Source organism: Engraulis encrasicolus, unplaced genomic scaffold, assembly GCF_034702125.1.
Source record: "Engraulis encrasicolus isolate BLACKSEA-1 unplaced genomic scaffold, IST_EnEncr_1.0 scaffold_105_np1212, whole genome shotgun sequence".
In the NCBI taxonomy this organism is placed as follows: Eukaryota; Metazoa; Chordata; class Actinopteri; order Clupeiformes; family Engraulidae; genus Engraulis; species Engraulis encrasicolus.
In genome coordinates this window covers 135,484-154,555 of record NW_026944526.1, presented here as the reverse complement: position 1 = coordinate 154,555, position 19,072 = coordinate 135,484, and the positions used below count along the sequence as shown (strand labels likewise).

Below are 19,072 nucleotides of genomic sequence, written 5' to 3'. Positions count from 1 at the left end.
ACGCACACACGCACACACACACCCTCACACCCTCACACACACACACACACACACACACACACACACACACACACACACACACACACACACACAGTGTGTTACTTACACTGCCTTGGTGGATGTTGTGACCACTGGCACCAGCTTCTGAAGAACATCATCAGGGCTGAGGAGTTCGGTCTGGTCTTTCTCTGGTGTCTCGATGTATTTCTGCGGGTCAAACCCATCCAGCTGCTCTTCTGACATTGTGAGTCTGAATATCACAGTCTCCCACTCTCCTGGTAAGAGCATCTCTACATACAGCCATCCATTCCTCCTGTCAATGCACTCCACTACAGCATGCTGATTCAGCTCATTCAGGCAGTAGAACAAGTTGATCCTTCTGTCTGAACTACTCTCACCTCTGATTTTCTCTTTGACACACTGGACTGTCTGCACTGAGCTCTGTGATTGGCTACTGGTCTTTGGCAGTAGGCGTTTTAGGAGGTTCTGATTGGACTCCAGTGAGAGGCCCAGAAGGAAGCGGAGGAAAAGGTCCAGGTGTCCATTCCTACTCTGTAAGGCCAGATCCACTGCAGTCTTGTGCAGTTCATTAAGTGTTGGAGCTCTGAACAGAGCATAGAGCTCAGAGGTTTGCTGTTGGTCAGACATGTTTCTGTTTCTGTTGCTGAAGCAGAGAAACACATATAATGCTGCCAGGAACTCCTGGATGCTCAGATGTACAAAGCTGAACACTCTTCCCTGGTAAACATCCTTCTCCTCTCTGAAGATCTGAGTACACACTCCTGAGTACACTGATGCTTCTGTGACATCGATGCCAGCCTCTCTCAGGTCTTCCTCATAGAAGATCAGGTTGCCCTTCTCCAGCTGCTGAAAGGCCAGTTTCCCCAGTTTGAAAATGATCTCTTCGTCTGTCTCTTTCCTCTCTGTGTACTTGCCCTTTTTAATGCTGGTCTGAATGATGAGAAAGCGGCTGTACATTTGAGTCATAGTCCTTGGCATTTCTGCTTCGTCTGATTCTTCTGATGTTCTCTCTGCAACAAAGGCTGCAATCCAGCAGAAGACTGGAATGTGGCACATGATGTAGAGGCTCCTGGATGACTTCAGGTGTCTGATGACTCTGCTGGCCAGATTCTCATCACTGATTCTCTTCCCAAAGTACTCCTCTTTCTGTGGATTGTTGAATCCCCTTATTTCTGTCACCTGGTCCACATACTTCTGAGGGATCTGACTGGCTGCTGCTGGTCGGGTGGTGATCCAGAGGAGAGCAGAGGGAAGCAGATTCCCCTGGATGAGGTTTGTCAGCAACATGTCGACTGAAACCTGCTCTGTCATATCACAACACGTTGAGCTGTGGTGGAATTGCAGAGGAAATCGACACTCATCCAGACCATCAAAGATGAACAATACTCTGTGCTTTGAACTATTGAGTATTTCTTCTGCTTTTATCTTGGGGTAAAAGTGCTGGATAAGACCCACTAGACTGAGTTTCTTCTCCTTCATCAAGTTCAGCTCCCGGAAAAGAAAAGGAAATATGAAGTGAACATCCTGATTGGCTTTCCCTTCAGTCCAGTCCAGAATGAACTTCTGCACAGAGACCGTTTTTCCGACGCCAGCCACTCCCTTAGTCAGCACTGATCTAATTGGTTTGTCTTTTTCAGATCCAGGTATAAAGATGTCACTGCATTTGATTGGTCTGCCTAATTTCTCCTCTCTCCAGGATGCTCTCTCAATCTGTCTGACCTCGTGTTCATTATTGACCTCTCCCCTCCACCCCTTTGTGATGTAGAGATCTGTGTATACCTTATTCAGTTCTGTGGAGTTTCCCTGCTCTATGCTGCCCTCAATCAGACACTGAAACCTCTTCTGCAGATGAGACTTGTGGTTCTGCTGCATTTCCTGCACATGATCAAGTTGCTGTCTGAGAGTTAAAAAAAGGACTGAATGTCAACTAGAATAATATATGTATGGTAATTATTCAAAACTAATCTCCCTCACACTCACACACACACACACAGACACACACACACACACACACACACACACACACACACACACACACACACACACACACACACACACACACACACACACACACACACACACACACACACACACACACCTGTGATCATAAAGCTGGCTGGGTTCTGGTTGACTGTCAGAGTGGGATTCCTCACGCCGGGTTGAGCTGTGTAACACACACACACACACACACACACACACACACACACACACACACACACACACACACACTTTCAGCTTCAACTTTTCAACTTTATTGTCCCCAGAAGGGGCGATTAGGTGTGCAGCAAGTCATAAGCACATATAGACAGCAACAACAGATACCACAGGACAGACATAAAGTGCAGTGGTCAATAAAAGGTTAAAATGACCATAAATATAGTTATAAAAAATATAAAAACACATCATGAATAAATAAAATAAGAACATCATCATACAATAAAATACCATAAACAACAACGCCAGAGATCAGGTCAAGAACTCAATCAGGGGGATGTGAATTTAAAAGGGAGATGGCACTAGGGACAAATGAAAACCTAAATCTGTTGGTCTTGACTGATGGGAACCTAAAGCGTGATCCAGATGGAAGTAGCTGAAATTCAGAGTGGAGGGGGTGGGCCGTAACAGATAAAATGGACTCAGCCTTCCTCAAAGTGGCTTTTTTATACAGGTCAGTGAGGCTGCTTTGCTGGGCACCTATAATTTTGCCACTGACCTTCACGATTTTGGCAAGGGTGTTTTTCGCTTTCACACTGAGGTTATTAAACCAACAGCAGATAGAAAAAGATAAAACCGACTCAATGTAGGACCTATAAAAGAGTGTCATCATGGTTTTGTCAACATTAGATTTGGCCAGCTTGCGTAAACAAAACAGACGTTGTTGGCTCTTTTTGCAAATATTTTCTGTGTTGAGGTTAAAATTTAATTTATTATCAATAAAACTACCCAGGTACTTATAGGAATCTACCACATCCACAGCCTGCCCTTTAATGGTAGTAGTCAGAGCAGGGAGGGGTTTACGCCTGAAGTCAATGATCATATCTTTGGTTTTTGAGACATTCAGGTGCAGGTGAGAACTATCACACCAGGCAATAAAATCATCTAAGATGGGACCATGATCTGTTTCGTTCCCCTGGAGAAGGCTGAGGATGATGGAGTCATCTGCAAATTTCAGTATGTGTCGGTTTGCGTGTTGGCTACGACAGTCATTAGTATACAGAATATAGAGCAGAGGAGACAAAACGCATCCCTGGGGCGATCCTGTGGAGGATGTCATTTTGTCAGATAGTACCCCATTTACCCTCACCTGCTGGGTTCTGTTAGTTAAAAAGTCCAGGATCCACCCCACTAAACCATTATCCAACTTAAAATTCTTCACTAACTTATCAACTAAAATATGTGGAAGAATTGTATTAAAAGCGGATGAGAAATCTACAAATAAAATCTTCGCATGCGTGTTGCTGCCCTCAAGATGTTTAAATAACATATGTAGTAAGGTGGCAGTGGCATCCTCTACACCAAGTTGGGCCCTATAAGCAAACTGTAGAGGGTCCAGGAGTCTCTCTGTGGCAAGTAAAATACATCTTTTCATAAGTCGTTCAAAACATTTCATAACCAAGGAGGTCAGGGCAACAGGTCTAAAATCATTAAGGACCTTAGGATGATTGTGTTTAGCCACAGGGACGATGGTAGCGTGTTTCCAGATTTGGGGGACTTTCTGTTGACTGAGAGAGAGATTAAAAATATGATAAAATATTGGTGCAAGCTGCTCAGCACATGACATGAGCAATCTGCCCCCTATGTTATCTGACCCAGGACTCTTCCTAATTAGGGTTAGTGTGCTTGAAGGCCTTCATTACAGAATTAATGTTGAAAGGTGGGAGGACACTGTCAGTAAGATGGTGTTTCAATTCTAGGATGGTGTCGTTAACCCTCAAGCGACCGGCCTGTTTTTGCGACTAATCTGACCGAGCGGGGTCATTTATGACCCCAAGGAATTTATATAGAAATACCACCCTATAAATTATTTTTTTGGGTTCATTCGAATTTATTTACATCTTGTACATACTTGTCCCTCATCTAAAGCAAAAAAATGTGAATTTGAACATTTTATTGTTTTGCTAAAAATTAGTCAAACTTACATACGTATATGCTAAATATGATGTATGCCCTCATTTGCATATGTAAACATCAAAATACAAAAAACATCCAATACATTTTTTTCTTCTCTCATCATCAGTAACCATCTGAGGAAGTTTCATGGTGATAGCTATCATTTACATTTTTTAGCCTATTCACTTACCGTAATAATACAATATATTTATGCTAATTATGGAAATTGCTCAAAGTGAAACTTTGGGAAACCAAGCTAAATTCTATCCATTAGGCCCATGGATGATATTCCTACAATAAAACTTTAAGGTACTCAACATTTCTGGGTTCATGAAATCACAAGATCAGAGAATATGGTAATTTACATAGACAAAACCATGTCTCAAACATATAACCTTGTGCACACTCAAAAATTCTCTGAAACATTTTTCTGGACATTGTAGCTGTGAAAAGGTGTCTTCCATATGTATTAGAACAAAGAAATGATTCAACTGATGTTTCAGCCTTTGTATAGTCATATAATAAGGAAAATTCTAAAAACGCCATTGATTTCTACACTGATGACTTGTTTCCTCTCTCTTTGTTCATCAGGATGACTTCCATTTCATATTCTAATCATGTGTCTAGGACCACTGTGCCATGATATCAACAAATATGGAGCAATAACAGAGGAAATGCTACCTGGTTGCCCTCACAATATGTTTCGTTGGCTATCGCAGGGGTGTCCTATTTATTTATATAATATCTTATATTTTAATAGTATAAATGTTTTTATTATGAATATTTTAGGTCTGCTGACCATGGCCTGCCCCAAGACACAAAATACAAAAACCAGAGTTTGAAAATTACAACAACAATGGGCATTATAATGTTGAGTATCTCATGGATCCTCTCGGGGTCATAAATGACCCCAGAGGTATTTTGATTATAAATCCTACATAGATGGTCCAAATCTCACAAAAATCATTCAGAACATGCACGACATATGTATTGACGAACTCCGAGAAGGAAAAGTTTTTCTGATGAAAATCGCAGAAATGGTGTATGAAAATATGTGCCCAGGGTCATAAATGACCCCAGTCGGTCGCTTTAGGGATAAACATTGGTGAGTCAACCTCAAGTAAAATGAATTTAGTTCCTGTGCAAGCAGTTTATCACAGTTAAAACCATCCAACACCACTTTAGAGTCTCTTTTTTCTTTAGTCGCAGTTATGGTCTTCATACTATTCCAAGCAGACCCTAAATTATTTTTTCCCAACTCCCCTTCAAGCTTGTCCTTATAATCCCGTTTTGCCCTCCATATTTCGGATTTCACCTCTTTATTCAGTTTTTTAAGTTCGACAGTATTTCCTTCTCTAAAAGCACATTTTTTCTTGTAAAGCAAGGTCTTCAGTGATGCTGTTACCCACGGTTTGCTGTTAGGGTATATTTTAATTGTCTTTTCCGAAATTACGTTGTCCACACAAAAGGAAACATAGCTGCTGACAACATCTGTCAGGTTGTCTATGTCAGAGCATGTGTCCGTGAACACCTGCCAGTCCGTACAATCATAGCATCCCTGTAGGCTGCATATGGAATCTTCAGTCCAGACTTTAACTTGTTTGGTGAGGGGTTTCTCCCTCTGCAAGACAGTCCGATAGTTCGGTATTAAATGAACGCAGTTATGATCCGCTCCACCTAATGGGGGAAGTGGGAGCGCTTTATAAGCGCCTTTAATCGACCCGTAACATAAGTCCAGTGTTTTATCAAGTCTGGTCGGACATGTAACATATTGGTGAAAGTTCCTTAAATTGTTTTTAAGAGAGCAGTGGTTAAAATCACCGAGAATGAACACAGGCGCTTCCGGGGAAAAGGCCTGCAGACTTTGGACAGAGCGCGCAATAGTGTCCGATGCATTATCCGCACTTGCTCTGGGATGAATGTATACCACCAAGACGAATATTTGGGGGAATTCGCGGGGCAAATAGGGAGGGCGCAGCGACACGGCCAGCAGTTCCACATCTTTTGTACACAGTTTCTCCCTTACAAGAACATTTTTGCAGTATCTCTGGTTTGCATACAAGCAAACCCCACCACTCCGTGACATTCCTGTCACCGCTGCATTCCGATCCAATCCAAATCCATCTATGGCCAATTAGGTGTCCAAATCTCTCTCTTGTAACTATATCTCTGTAAGAGCCAACAATCATGAGTGTCTGAACTCGTGTTGAAGTGTCACGTTGGCCTGCAACTCATCAGTCTTATTACGTAGTGACTGGGCATGAGAGATTTGTGGATGGTAGGGGAATGTGAGAGAGATCGCTTCCTCAGTCTGTTACACACGCCAGCTCGCTTACCTCGGTTCCTGTTTTTTCTGTGAGGCGCATTGTTTGAATCCCTTTTGCTTCTTGTGTGATCAACAAAACACTCAATATCATGCATGATTAAATCCACTGCATTTAGATCTTGGTATTTACTCGATTTGACGAGAAAGTCTCTGCTCTATGAAATGCGCTCTAGTTTGGTGAAACCAGCCAGAGCCTCCACAAAATAGAACGCCGTCCACAGCAGAAACAGGCCCATAAATTCAATGGTGTCATTTTCATCTGCTTTTCGCAATATACTGTAGCACAGTGCAGCACTTGACTGATCAATCAGTGTAGTTTATGTTACAAATCATATACGATGATGCACGTAAATAACAAGACAAAAATAGTCAGAACGAACAACACAGACAAGACTTGCTGCAGGTCACACACACACACACACACACACACACACACACACACACACACACACACACACACACACACACACACACACACACACACACACGTTAACACAATTCATACCTCAACAACTCCCCCTGTACCCTCAGTGTGTGTGTGTGTGTGTGTGTGTGTGTGTGTGTGTGTGTGTGTGTGTGTGTGTGTGTGTGTGTGTGTGTGTGTGTGTGTGTGTGTGTGTGTGTGTGTAGAGGTGGTCAACTCTTAAAGACAGCTTTATTGATCCACAACAATATGAGAGGGATGAGTGTGTGTGTGTGTGTGTGTGTGAGTGTGTGTGTGTGTGTGTGTGTGTGTGTGTGTGTGTGTGTGTGTGTGTGTGTGTGTGTGTGTGTGTGTGTGTGTGTGTGAGTGTGAGAGGGAGAGAGAGAGAGAGAGAGAGAGAGACGGAGAGAGAGAGAGAGAGAGAGAGAGAGAGAGAGAGAGAGAGAGAGAGAGAGAGAGGTGAATAGTAGATAGCTGATCTTACTGTTGAGGTGAAGAGTCTCCTCCTTTAAAATGAATGGGGCGACCCATGGACTGGTCACTCTTCATAGACACACAGGTGGGTGCAGGAGAGGGTGGTCTAGATTCAGACTGCCCCATCCTAGACAATAAGAGAGGGATGAGAGTGTGGACAGACAGACAGACAGACAGACAGACAGACAGACAGACAGACAGACAGACAGACAGACAGACAGACAGACAGACAGACAGACAGACAGACAGACAGACAGACAGACAGGTGCCTTTATGGGATGAGACATTAAGGGATTAAATCAGGGGTGGGGAACGTTTTCATTCCAATGGCTTCCAAGTCCTCCAAGGGCCGTAAAAGTCCTCGAAGGGCTGTACTATGAACACAAACCAGGATTTCCCCCTGCGCTTTAGGCCTATACAGACAGACCCCACCTTCTCTTGGTCCCCTGAAATATGACAGGATTTTCCCCTGCACTGTAGGCATTTATTGGAGGCAACCACCTTTACGACAGACCCCACCTTCTCTTGGTCCCCTGAAATATGACTTAAAGGTGCACTGTGTAATATTTTAGCAGTTTCTTTCCAGAATTCATGCTGCCCTTTCACTAATGTTACATTTTCCATTAATACATAGCACCACCTCCAGGCAGCACCGTTTCAATGAGCAGCAATACCTAATACGACAAAATACGACTTCCCAGCAGCTTATATGATTAGGATATGGTCCCCCTTCCTTTGGTCTGTAGAGCAGGAATCATTTCTGTTTTATTTTTTAATTTATAAACTATTTTATTCATACCCGGGTCGTACCCAGGTTGACAACTGCCCAAAGACGACAAGAGATATATTTTTATCTAGGCCATTTTCAAATGTATCAAAACCAATTTTGACTTCATACTAGAGGATGACGTTTTTCAGGAATTCCCGTAGGTCCCGCGGGTCCTGCGGGATTCCCGCGGGATGGGAGTCAAAATTTTGAAGATGAACGGGAGCGGGCAGGAGCGGGAATAAAGATGAATGGGAGCGGGCAGGAGCAGGAATAAAAATGAATGAGAGCGGGAATGCTTGCTTATTTTTTCATTTAAAAAGCCTATGAAACGGGAGTGGGATTGATTTTGAGTGAGAGTGGGCAGGATTGGGAGACATTCTTTTCAGGACGGGATGGGATGGGATTTGTTTCTTTTACTCCACTCTGGGACGGGATGGGATTTTTTTTCTGGGACCGGGATGGGACGGGAGTGAAAATCCACTCCCGTGTCATGCTCTACTTCATACATATGTGTCACGAGTCTGCTCCATGCTCCACTAATTGGATAACTTTCCACCACACACTGCCAGCTGCCACGCCTTCTCACACTCCAACTCTCAATCACCCTCTAGCCAATCAGGAAGCTCAATTGATCAGTGCTCTTTATCTCTGCCACCTGTTCCTTGTCACCTGCTGCCTTTTGTGTGAGTATTTAAACCCAGGTCTCCACACAATCAGTGTCAGTTCGTCTGTGAAGCTACACCGTTCCTGCTCGCCGACTATCTTGAAGACTGATCCCTGCTACTGAACCTTGCCTGACCTGACAACGAAATCTCTCCTGCCCCGGATCTTGACCTGCCTTTGTCCACCGATTCTTCAACTGCGTCTTACTCCCGGTAAATCTGACCAGCCTTCTCTCATGTGATTACAATTTTGGATATTCCCTGAAGAGTACTGCTGCCTCCCTTAACCTGCTCTGTTGTGTGTGTGTGTGTGTGTGTGTGTGTGTGTGTGTGTCCAGGACTCCACGGATCCTCCAGCCCTCCAGATCGTTGCTCTACTCCTGGGGGAACACACACTCAGAACCTGGAACCCCTGTAACCCTGGTGACCCCTGGAACTCCCTGGATCCCCCTGGAACCCCTGACACACCCCGAACCCAGAACTCTGAACACAGAACTCTTCTCCCCTCCCCTTTTCCCTTCAATAAAGAAACACTGTGGGTAACACTTCCAAATAAGGGGCCATAATTAACAGTAAAGTAGCTTCGTGATTCGCATCTGGTTGTCCTGCCTCATACCAATATGTTGTTCAACTAGATCAGGCATGTCAAACTCAGTAAATGTTTTCTAGCCCGCAGATTTATTCAGCCCGCAAGATCATTTCAAATGTGTATTACAATTGGCCCACATACACCATTATATAACATGACTTGAACATGACATGTGGTGTGTCACAGCAATATCAGTGGGCCCAGGCCAATGAAACGGCTCACAACACAATATGTGCAGACACATGTGAACTACCATACTGTATATGATGGGAAAGAGTGTGTCTTCATGCACAATTTCACATTTCTTTTTTAAAAATACATTTTCCGTGAGTTCGGCCCGAGACTTCACTACACATTATGATTCGGCCTCTAGCCAATTTGAGTTTGACACCCGTGAACTAGATGGTCTGAAATACATTAACATTAAGTAGCTGTTTTATACTTTATAATTGATGGTGGTGGTAAGTAGTCTTTTCATGAAATAAGCAGCCTGTATATGATGAGAAAGTGTGTGTCTTCAAGCACAATTTTAGTTTACAATACATTTTCTGTGAGTTCGGCCTGTGACTTCACTCAAGATTATGATTTGGCCCTTTGCCAATTTGAGTTTGACACCCCTTAAAGAAAGACTTATTGATCCACAAAAATGTTAAGGGGTGTTTGAGTGTGTTATGAAAATTGACCATGGTTTTACTAGGAGAACGGAACCATGGTTTTTAAGTTACTCATAGTTGTCACGTTTTTTTGAGCACGGATTGTGACTATGGTTGAACCATTGACCGACCATTGTTGTTCAACCTTGTTTTAACTATGATTTGCCCATGCTTTAACTATGGATTTAACCATGGGTCAACTATGAATTTACAATTGTTTAACTATGCAAAAAATTAACCATGGTTTTACTATGACAACTAACCATGGTTAATATTTATTCATTACGTTAGTGAGCTGACGCTTTTTTTAAATCCAAGACGACTCACAGGCTATTGGTTACAGTCTCTGGATCAATGTTAGGTGCCATGCTCAAGGGCACTTCAGCCATGGATGGAGGTCTACGGAATGGTGAGGGCAGGATTCGAACCAGCAATCCTGTGATCTAGAGTCCAACTCCCTATCCATTACAACATGACTACTCATATTTAGTTATTCAGAGGTTGTGTGTTTTCTTGGGTAAGAAAACCATGGTTCGTGACTATGGTTTAATCATGCACCCCTTCCCCCCACCATGTTTTTTAAACCATGGGTTTAGAATAGGGCGTTTGGGGCGGGCGATCATGGTTTTTAAAAAAATGGTTTTTGGGGGCATGGTTTACGGCAAAGAGTATACTAGGGTTAAACCATAAGTTAAACCATAGTCACAAACCATGGTTGTCATGGTTACACTGAAAACCATGATTAGTTAGAGCTGTGGTTGGTTGATAGTACTAATCACCATGAAGTGTGGAAGTAAAACCATGGTTACTGCATTACAACCATGGTCGATTTTCGCAAGGGTAGAGTAATCATGACATACCATTGTAGAACCATGTTACTACATACAAAGCACAGTAATACCATTGTAGAGGCTGCCCTATAGCCTCGGCTTGGACTTGAGATGTTCTCTCACACGTAGCAAAAAAGTGCAGTTCCAGTCCGAAAATCCCTTTGGGGTTGTTCCCCGTTTATTGCAACAAAAAAGTTTAATACAAAAACTAGTTCACCCTTGTGCTGTGCATATAGTGTCATTAAAATGTGCTGGCTGAATTTGGCTGGATCCACACGGCAACGGTAAGAACCGTGCGTTTCCCCAGTCCAAGCCTCATCCCCACTAATTGTGGGCACCTGTAATTATAGGCCAACCCATCCTACCAGCTACGTGACCTACAATAAAAGTGAAGTGCTCCCCCATGTGGCTAAATCTAAAACTACGCTAAAACCTCCCTATAGGTGAGAATAAAATGGCTCCTACTGTACAACCATTGTAAGCCAATTATGGTAGGTCCAGGGTACTTAGAGTAAACATGACATATCATGGAAGAACCATGATAGTCATAGTAATACCATAATAAACCATGGTCCATTTTCGAAAGGGTGTATGAGAGAGAGAGAGAGAGAGAGAGAGAGGTGAATAGTAGAGTGCTGATCTTACTGTTGAGGTGAACACTCTCCTCCTTTAAATTCAATAGGGTGACCCATGGACTGGTCACTCTTCATAGACACACAGGTGGGTGCAGGAGAGGGTGGTCTAGATTCAGACTGCCCCATCCTAGACAATAAGAGAGAGATGAGAGTGTGGACAGACAGACAGATAGACAGACAGATGACAGAGACATTAAGGGATTAAATCAGGGGTGGGGAACCTTTTTCATTTCAACGACTTCCAAGTCCTCCAAGGGCCGTAAAAGTCCTCCAAGGACTATACCATGAACCCACACCAGGATTTCCTCCTGCGGTTTAGGCCTCCATTGAAGGCAACCACCTTTATGACAGACCCCACCTTCTCTTGGTCCCCTGAAATATAACTTAGAGGTGCACTGTGTAATATTTTAGCAGTTTATTTCCAGAATTCATGCTGCGTATTCACAAATGTCACCATTTCCATTAATACTTGCTAGCAAATTCTAACTATTCATTATTCATTAAAGGTAGATCCTCTCCATGTCAACAATTTTGAATGTCCAGAAATAGACTTTTCAACTGCAAAACGTACTGTATTTCGGTCATACTAGTAAATATTAGTGTATTATTTAGTACATTTTCATGAAAAGATCAAAATTGGCAATAGGCAGCACAGTTTCAATGAGCAGCATAGTTGCAATGCCTACTCTGGCCATTGTAGGCCTACTGCAAATTTAATTCCTATGATTCCTTTACAAAACATGTCAAATTTCATGCGAAGCTCGATAGCGGGGGCGCTGTGGCACAGCGCGCTAAGGGCCCCCACATTTGGGCTTGCATGCCCGCGGTGACCCCGGTTCGAGTCCGGCCGGGGTCATTTCCCAATCCTCCCCTGTCTCTGTCCCACTCGCTTCCTGTCACCATCTTCGACTGTCCTGTGAAATAAAGGCATAAAAGCCCCTAAAAATATATTTAAAAAAAAACTTCATGCGAAGCTGCATAATATTAAAGTAAAGGCCCCTCAAGACATAGGTTCCCCACCTCTGGATTAAATAATTGGATGAGGAGGTAGGCCTATTAAACTCTCTCTCTCTCTCACACACACACACACACACACACACACAGTTGAGAAATTAGTCATTTATCTTGATTTTTCAGTGAGAATGACCATTATGAACCATGGAGCAATAATAGAGGAAACGATACTTAGATGCCCTCACAATGTGCTTGATTGGCTATCGCAGGGGGTGCCCTAATTATTTATATTTATTATATGGTGTGACGTCATCGGTCGAATGCTCCATTCATTTCAATGGGGCTTCCCAACGTTCGCACGTCTGTTATTTTTCGATAACGGACGGGTTGGTCTATAACAGACCGCTGTCAATGGCAACAAGACTTTTCACTGCTAAAGCAACTTTTCAACAAGACTCTAATCAGCTGCTGTGATAGACAACACCTGTTGTCCTGGCTACCTAGCTGTTGCCTAGCGGTGTTCCACAACGGCACTGTTTTGTTTTGCGCAGCAACAATCTTTTGACATGAAAAACTATAATAAACTTAACATTAAATAGGCCTAAAAAATGTCCCCGCCATGTGTGAATCATTTAAGTATATCCATATAATAAGCGGGTTAACGTTCGTCCGCTCCGCGTCGGGGTCTAAAGATTCTCTCTGTCGTGCTGCTATTCCACGGTAGCGACCTTCTCGCCGAGCGTTAACCCTTACATAATAATATTATATTTTAATATTATAAATGTTTCTATTATAAATAGTTTAGGTCTGCTGACCATGGCCTGCCCCAAGAAACAAAATATTAAAACCAGACTTGGAAAATTACAACAGAAATGGAAATTATAATGTTGAGCATCTCATGGATCCTCTCGTGTCTTACATGATCCCAAATGTTTAGATTATAATTTCCATATAGATGGGCCAATCCCGACAAACATAATTTACAACATGCACAACATACAGTGTTGACAAACTCCTAGAAGGACAAGTTTTTCTGATGGAAATTACAGAAATTGTGCACAAACATAGGTTATGTGTCCGGGGCTACAAATGCGGGGTTGCTGCTGCTTCATGCCTGTTACTTGAATGACTGTACTGGAAAACTAGATACCAACTAGTTGTAAATATTTTTATCATAATTTCCATATAGATTGGCCAATCCTGACAAAATTAATTTACCACATGCACAACATACAGTAGCCTATTGACCAACTCCTAGAAGGACAAGTTTCCTGATGAAAATAGAAATTGTGCAGAAACATATGTGCCCAGTGTCAATGACCCCGCTCGGTAGTTTTAGGGTTAAATATCCAATTGAAATGTAGAAGAATCCTTACTGCTGTAAAGTGATACAGCAGTATAGCAACCTAAAGTAGGCGTACAGTATTAGTTAGTGCTGGACTGTAGACATGAAGACACATGGGCAAACAAGACAAGGAAACACTGCAGTCCGGCAGGGGGGGGGGGGGGGTGGGGGACGACGACGGGGGGTGGGGGTCAAACTATTAAAACAATTCCCAAGTCAGGGGCCAGATCAAACTGGCAGGCCGCATCCAGCTTCCAGGCCTTGTGTTTAAATAACATTAAGTACCACTTCTATTGTCTGTTATGCCTAGAAATATAAGAAATACGACCCCAGGCCTTGTGTTTAAACAGGCTTCAGGTTGTTGGCCCTGACATTTCACAGACTTGTAGGCAACATGATCTGATTAGGCTTAAACTATTGCCCAGTGTCTTCTCAAATCATTAAATAACATCAAGTATCACTTTTATTGCCTGTACTGTCTAGAAATATAACAAATACGACTCACCTGAAATAAAATGTTGAAAGCAACAAGCCTCGTCCGTGTGTAGCTGCTGTACTTTCAGTTGGACTTGTGAACTTCCTCATTTGTCTCTGTTGTCAAGAAGACACTGCAGTTGCTCATTTAACAACAAGAGGGCAGCAGCAACAGCAAGAAGCAGGTGTATTGTGTGCTGCAGGGCCCAGACAGTTCTTGGTAGTGGAGGACTGAGGGAGGCAATTTCCACAGGTGCTGTGCTGTGCTGTGCTGTGTGTGTGTGTGTGTGCGTGCATGCGAGTGTGTGTGTCTGTGCAGGGCCGCTGACAACNTTGGCCAGGCCCAGGACAAAATCACCCTCCCACCTTTGGTAGGATGAAAGAAGCATGGTAGACAAATATATTTAGATATTTATTTATCTAAAAGCTCTGTGGGACAATTCCTTCTCCTTCTCATTTTGGATCAGGGAACCTCTGCCATGTTTGACTGTAGGGACCGTGTTCATTTCTTTGAAGGCCTCATTTTTTCCCTTTGAAAACTAACCAAACCAACCAAACCAAAATGAATCCCTGCAGTCAAACATGGCATAGGTTCCCTGATGTTTTGAGGCTGCTTTGCTGCCTCTGGCACTGGACTGCTTGACCGTGTGCATGGAATTATGAAGTCCGAAGACTATCAACAAATTTTGCAGCATTAATGAATGTAGGAGTGCAGCCCTGAATCCCATAGAAAACCTGTGGAGAGATCTCACAATGGCAGTGTGGAGAACGCACAATTCAAATCTCAAGAGGGATGGTCTAAAATTCCAGCAGAGCGTTGTAAGAAACTCATTGCAACACGTCATCATGCATAGGCGTATCGCGACACGCTGATTTGAACCCACTATTGTGCGTGTCCAATACGCATTTGCAAGTTACAGTGAGTCCAATATGTATTTGATCCCTTGCTGATTTTGCCGGTTTGCCCACTAATAAAGACATGATCAGTCTATACATTTATGATAATATGTATTCAAACATGGAGAGACAGAATATCAAAAAGAAATTCCAGAAAATAACTTAAAATAATATATTTTAATTTATTTGTATTCAATTTAGGCCAATAAGTATTTGACCCCTCTAGCTAAAGAGGATAAAGTGCTTTGTGGCAAAGCCCTATATGTCTAGCACTGATGTTAGATGCTTCTTTTAGTTAATGACAATGTTTGTGCATATAGTAGAAAATATTTTTTGCCCATTTTTCTTTCCACATTATCTCTAAAACATTAATAGTTTGTGGAAGTAGCTTGGCAAATGGGAGGTTCAGTTCTCTCCATAGAATTACTATAGGGTTAATATTTGGAGACTGTCTAGGCCACTTCACGACTTTAATATGCTTCTTATTGAGCCACTCCTTTGTTGCATTGACTGTATGTTGTGTATTATTGTCATGTTGGGAGATCCAAAAATGGCCCACCCTTCAGTGTAGTGGTGGAGGGAAGGACGTTTGCACTCAGGATTGCACATTACATGTCTCCCTCCATCCAGACCCAGACAAACACCCTCAAATCATAATGATACCACTTTCATGCATGATGGTGAGGAGGGTGTTCTTGGGATCATAGACAGCAGTACTCTTTCTCAAAACACATTGAATTGTGATAATGTCAAACAGCTTGATTTTGGTTTCATCTGACTACAGCACCTCCTTATCATATCCTAAACCAGTCTGATGTTTGTTGGCAAACCTCAAGTGGGACTGCGCCGGTTCCTTCTGAAGTAGAGGTACCATGTGTGCACTACAGGATTTTAAACCTCTGTGGCATTAAGTGCTACCAGTAGTTTTATCAGTGATTTTGGTCCCAGTAGCTTTGATATCATTGCCTAGTTCATCCTGTACAGCTCTAGGGTGATTTCTTTCTGTTCTCATGATTATCAAATCCCTACAAAAGGTCAAATCTTGCATAGAACCCCAGACAGGCTGATGGATAGTCATTTTGTATTCCTCACATTTTGGAAGAAATGCATCAACAGCTGGGTCATTAATACCCAGTCTCTTTCTTGTGGCTTTGCAGTCCATTTAATCTTTGTTCAGGTCTAACATCGTGTCCCTGATATCATTTGACCACTCTTTGGTCTTTCCCATGCTGGTGAGGTTGGAGTGTGACTGATTCACTCATACTATGGACTGATTCTGCTGATTCAATGTGTCTTTTATGCATGTTAGTATGTACAGGTGTCTTTAATTCAGATGACAAGTTGATCGGAAGTGCCCATCTGGTCTGTGGGCCCGGAACTGTAATCAGTTGGCAGGGGATCAAATACTTATTTTGCTCGATGAAATGGAAATAAATTAATATATATTCTCTTCAGTTAATTTCTGGATTTTCTTTTTGATATTCTGTCTCTCCATATTAGAATACATATTATCATAACATTTATTGACTGATCATGTCTTTTTTAGTAGGCAAACCAACAAAATCAGCAAGGGATCAAATACATATTGGACTCACTGTAAGGCGTGCTCCACAACGCCCTGTGACAGGTTAGGTTTAGGGATAGTTTTGGTTAGGGCACAGCAAAGCATATTTGCGTTTAGTAACAGAAAAGCGCTGTGACAAAACAAATTCGCAGACACGGCGGGAAAACTGCGCAAACCTCGTCACGTGTCAAAAGTGCATGAAAGCGCTTTACCGTTGCATTGAGGAGCACGCTTTAACTTCAAAATGCGTCGCACCAACACGCTGAATGCACCAGCGTGCGATACATACACTAAAGCATGATGGTTACCGGAAGTGGTTGTTCGCTGTTATTTTGTCGAAAGGTTGTGCTACCAAGTATTAGGCTGAGGGTGTCAATACTTTTCCGGCCGATTTTTTTGTGTAAAATGATCATTCATTGAACTTTTTTTTCCATTCTCTTTTGTGTTTTTCAATGCAAGAAAAACAAATAAAGATATTAATAACAAAGCATTTGTGATTGCAATCATTTTCTGGAAGAAATTGAGTATTATCTGACAGAATTGAAGGGGTGCCAATACTTTTGGCCATCACTGTATATATATATTTATTGACTGATTGAGTTATTTAAAAGCTCTGTGGGATATTTCCTTCTTTCTTTATTTATTTGAAAGCTAATTTCGGGTCGGGTCTCCTGGTTAGCAGTCAGTCTGTGGTATGGGTTCTGGTTAGCGGTTAGCGGTTCCTGATCCTGGTTAGCAGTCTGTGATGTGGGCTCAGGGTCCTGTGGTGCGGGGTATTGTCCTGGTTCTGGGTTCAGGGTTCTGGATAGCAGTCTCTTGGTGCTAGCGGTTAGCGGCTGGTTCTGTGGTTGTGGGCTCTGGATAGCGGTTAGCAGCAGGGTCTGTGATGTGGGTTCAGGGTTCTGGATAGCGGTGGGGTCTGTGGTATGGTTCTAGTGTGGGTTTATGGTTTAGGGTCTTAGTTCTGGTTAGCGGTTATCCGTCAGGTCTCCTGGTTCTGGTTCCTGGTTCTGGTTCTGGTGTTAGCGGTCGGGTCTCTGCAGACAGAAAACTTTGGCCTTGTGGTCTCCTCCTGCTGTCACGGCGATGGAGGCGTCTCTATGGCAACACACAACAACAACATCAGTCATACACGTCTTTCTGTTTCATGTCCTCTACAAACGTCTCTGTCATGGAAAAATGGTCTCTTGACTAACGTGCCTCGCTTCTCGTCTCTTCTCTTCTGATGAAAATAAAACTTGTCTCAATGCCTGAGCTTGATATCACATGACAACATTTTTTTTTTTTAAGAACGTTGCTAAGGCTGCGGGAAACACTGGTGTGTGTTACCTGGTGAGTGTAAAGTCCAGTATCTCAGCTGTGTGTGTGTGTGTGTGTGTGTGTGTGTTAATGTGTGTGTGTGTGTGTGTGTGTGTGTGTGTGTGTGTGTGTGTGTGTGTGTTACCTGGTGAGTGTGAAGTCCAGTATCTCAGCTGTGTGTCCTCTGTATGTCGCCACCACAGCTCCTGATCTGGCGTCCCAGAACCGAACCGCCCCGTCCAGACTACAGGTGGCCACTACTGAGGAAGACTCCTCCCATTGGAGATGCACGATACCGGCCTACACACACACACACACACACACACACACACACACACACACACGTTAACACACACACACACACACACATTAACACACACATTAACACACACACACACACACACACACACACACACACACACACACACGTTAACACACACACACACACACTAACACACACACACGTTAACACACACACACACACACACGCACAGACGGACATGCACACGCACACAGGCACATGCACACAAACACACACATGTACACACACACACACGTTAACACACACACACACTCACACACGCACACACCTGGTGTTGGCATCTGTGTCTGAGCGTCTGAGTGGAGAGATCAAACACCCCCAGAGTTCCATCCAGATAGCCCACCGCTACCAGGGGCAACCTGAAGAGGAGGAGAGGAGAGGGGGATAGAGAGAGGAGGAGAGTAGAGGAGAGGAGAGGAGAGAAGCGGAGAGGAGAGGAGAGGAGAGGAGAGGAGAGGAGAGGAGAGAAGAGAAGAGAAGAGAAGAGAAGAGAAGAGAAGAGAAGAGGAGAGAGGGATAGAGAGAGGAGAGAAGAGGAGAGAGGAGAGGGGAGAGGAGAGGAGAGGGGGATAGAGGAGAAAGGAGAGAGGAGAGGAGGATAGAGAGAGAGGAGAGGAGAGGAGAGAAGAGGGGATGAGAGGAGAAGAGAGGGGGATAGGGGGATAGAGAGAGGAGAGGAGAGGAGAGGGGGATAGAGAGAGGAGAGGAGGATAGAGGAGAGGAG

At 43.3% G+C, this 19,072-nt stretch overlaps 2 protein-coding genes across 2 annotated transcripts in view; both read right to left on the bottom strand.

The window, feature by feature from the left end:
* Positions 1–321: 321 nt before the first annotated feature.
* Positions 322–7,604, bottom strand: LOC134441997 (protein NLRC3-like; the record flags this gene model as incomplete). Its single annotated transcript, XM_063192364.1, has 3 exons — positions 7,366–7,604; positions 2,120–2,185; positions 322–1,918 (listed from the first exon to the last, which is right to left on the bottom strand). Coding segments are annotated over exons 1-3 (1,779 nt in total), but the record flags the coding sequence as incomplete, so codon positions are not given.
* A 9,694-nt stretch (positions 7,605–17,298) lies between these two features.
* aamp (angio-associated, migratory cell protein) overlaps positions 17,299–19,072 on the bottom strand; it is a 35,594-nt gene continuing 33,820 nt past the window's right edge. Inside the window, exons 10-12 of the mRNA XM_063192362.1 lie at positions 18,617–18,707; positions 18,172–18,326; positions 17,299–17,825 (exon numbers count right to left, since the gene is read on the bottom strand). Coding sequence (XP_063048432.1) covers positions 17,750–17,825; positions 18,172–18,326; positions 18,617–18,707 — 322 coding nt within the window. The 3' untranslated portion in view covers positions 17,299–17,749. The remainder of the gene's footprint in view (positions 17,826–18,171; positions 18,327–18,616; positions 18,708–19,072) is intronic.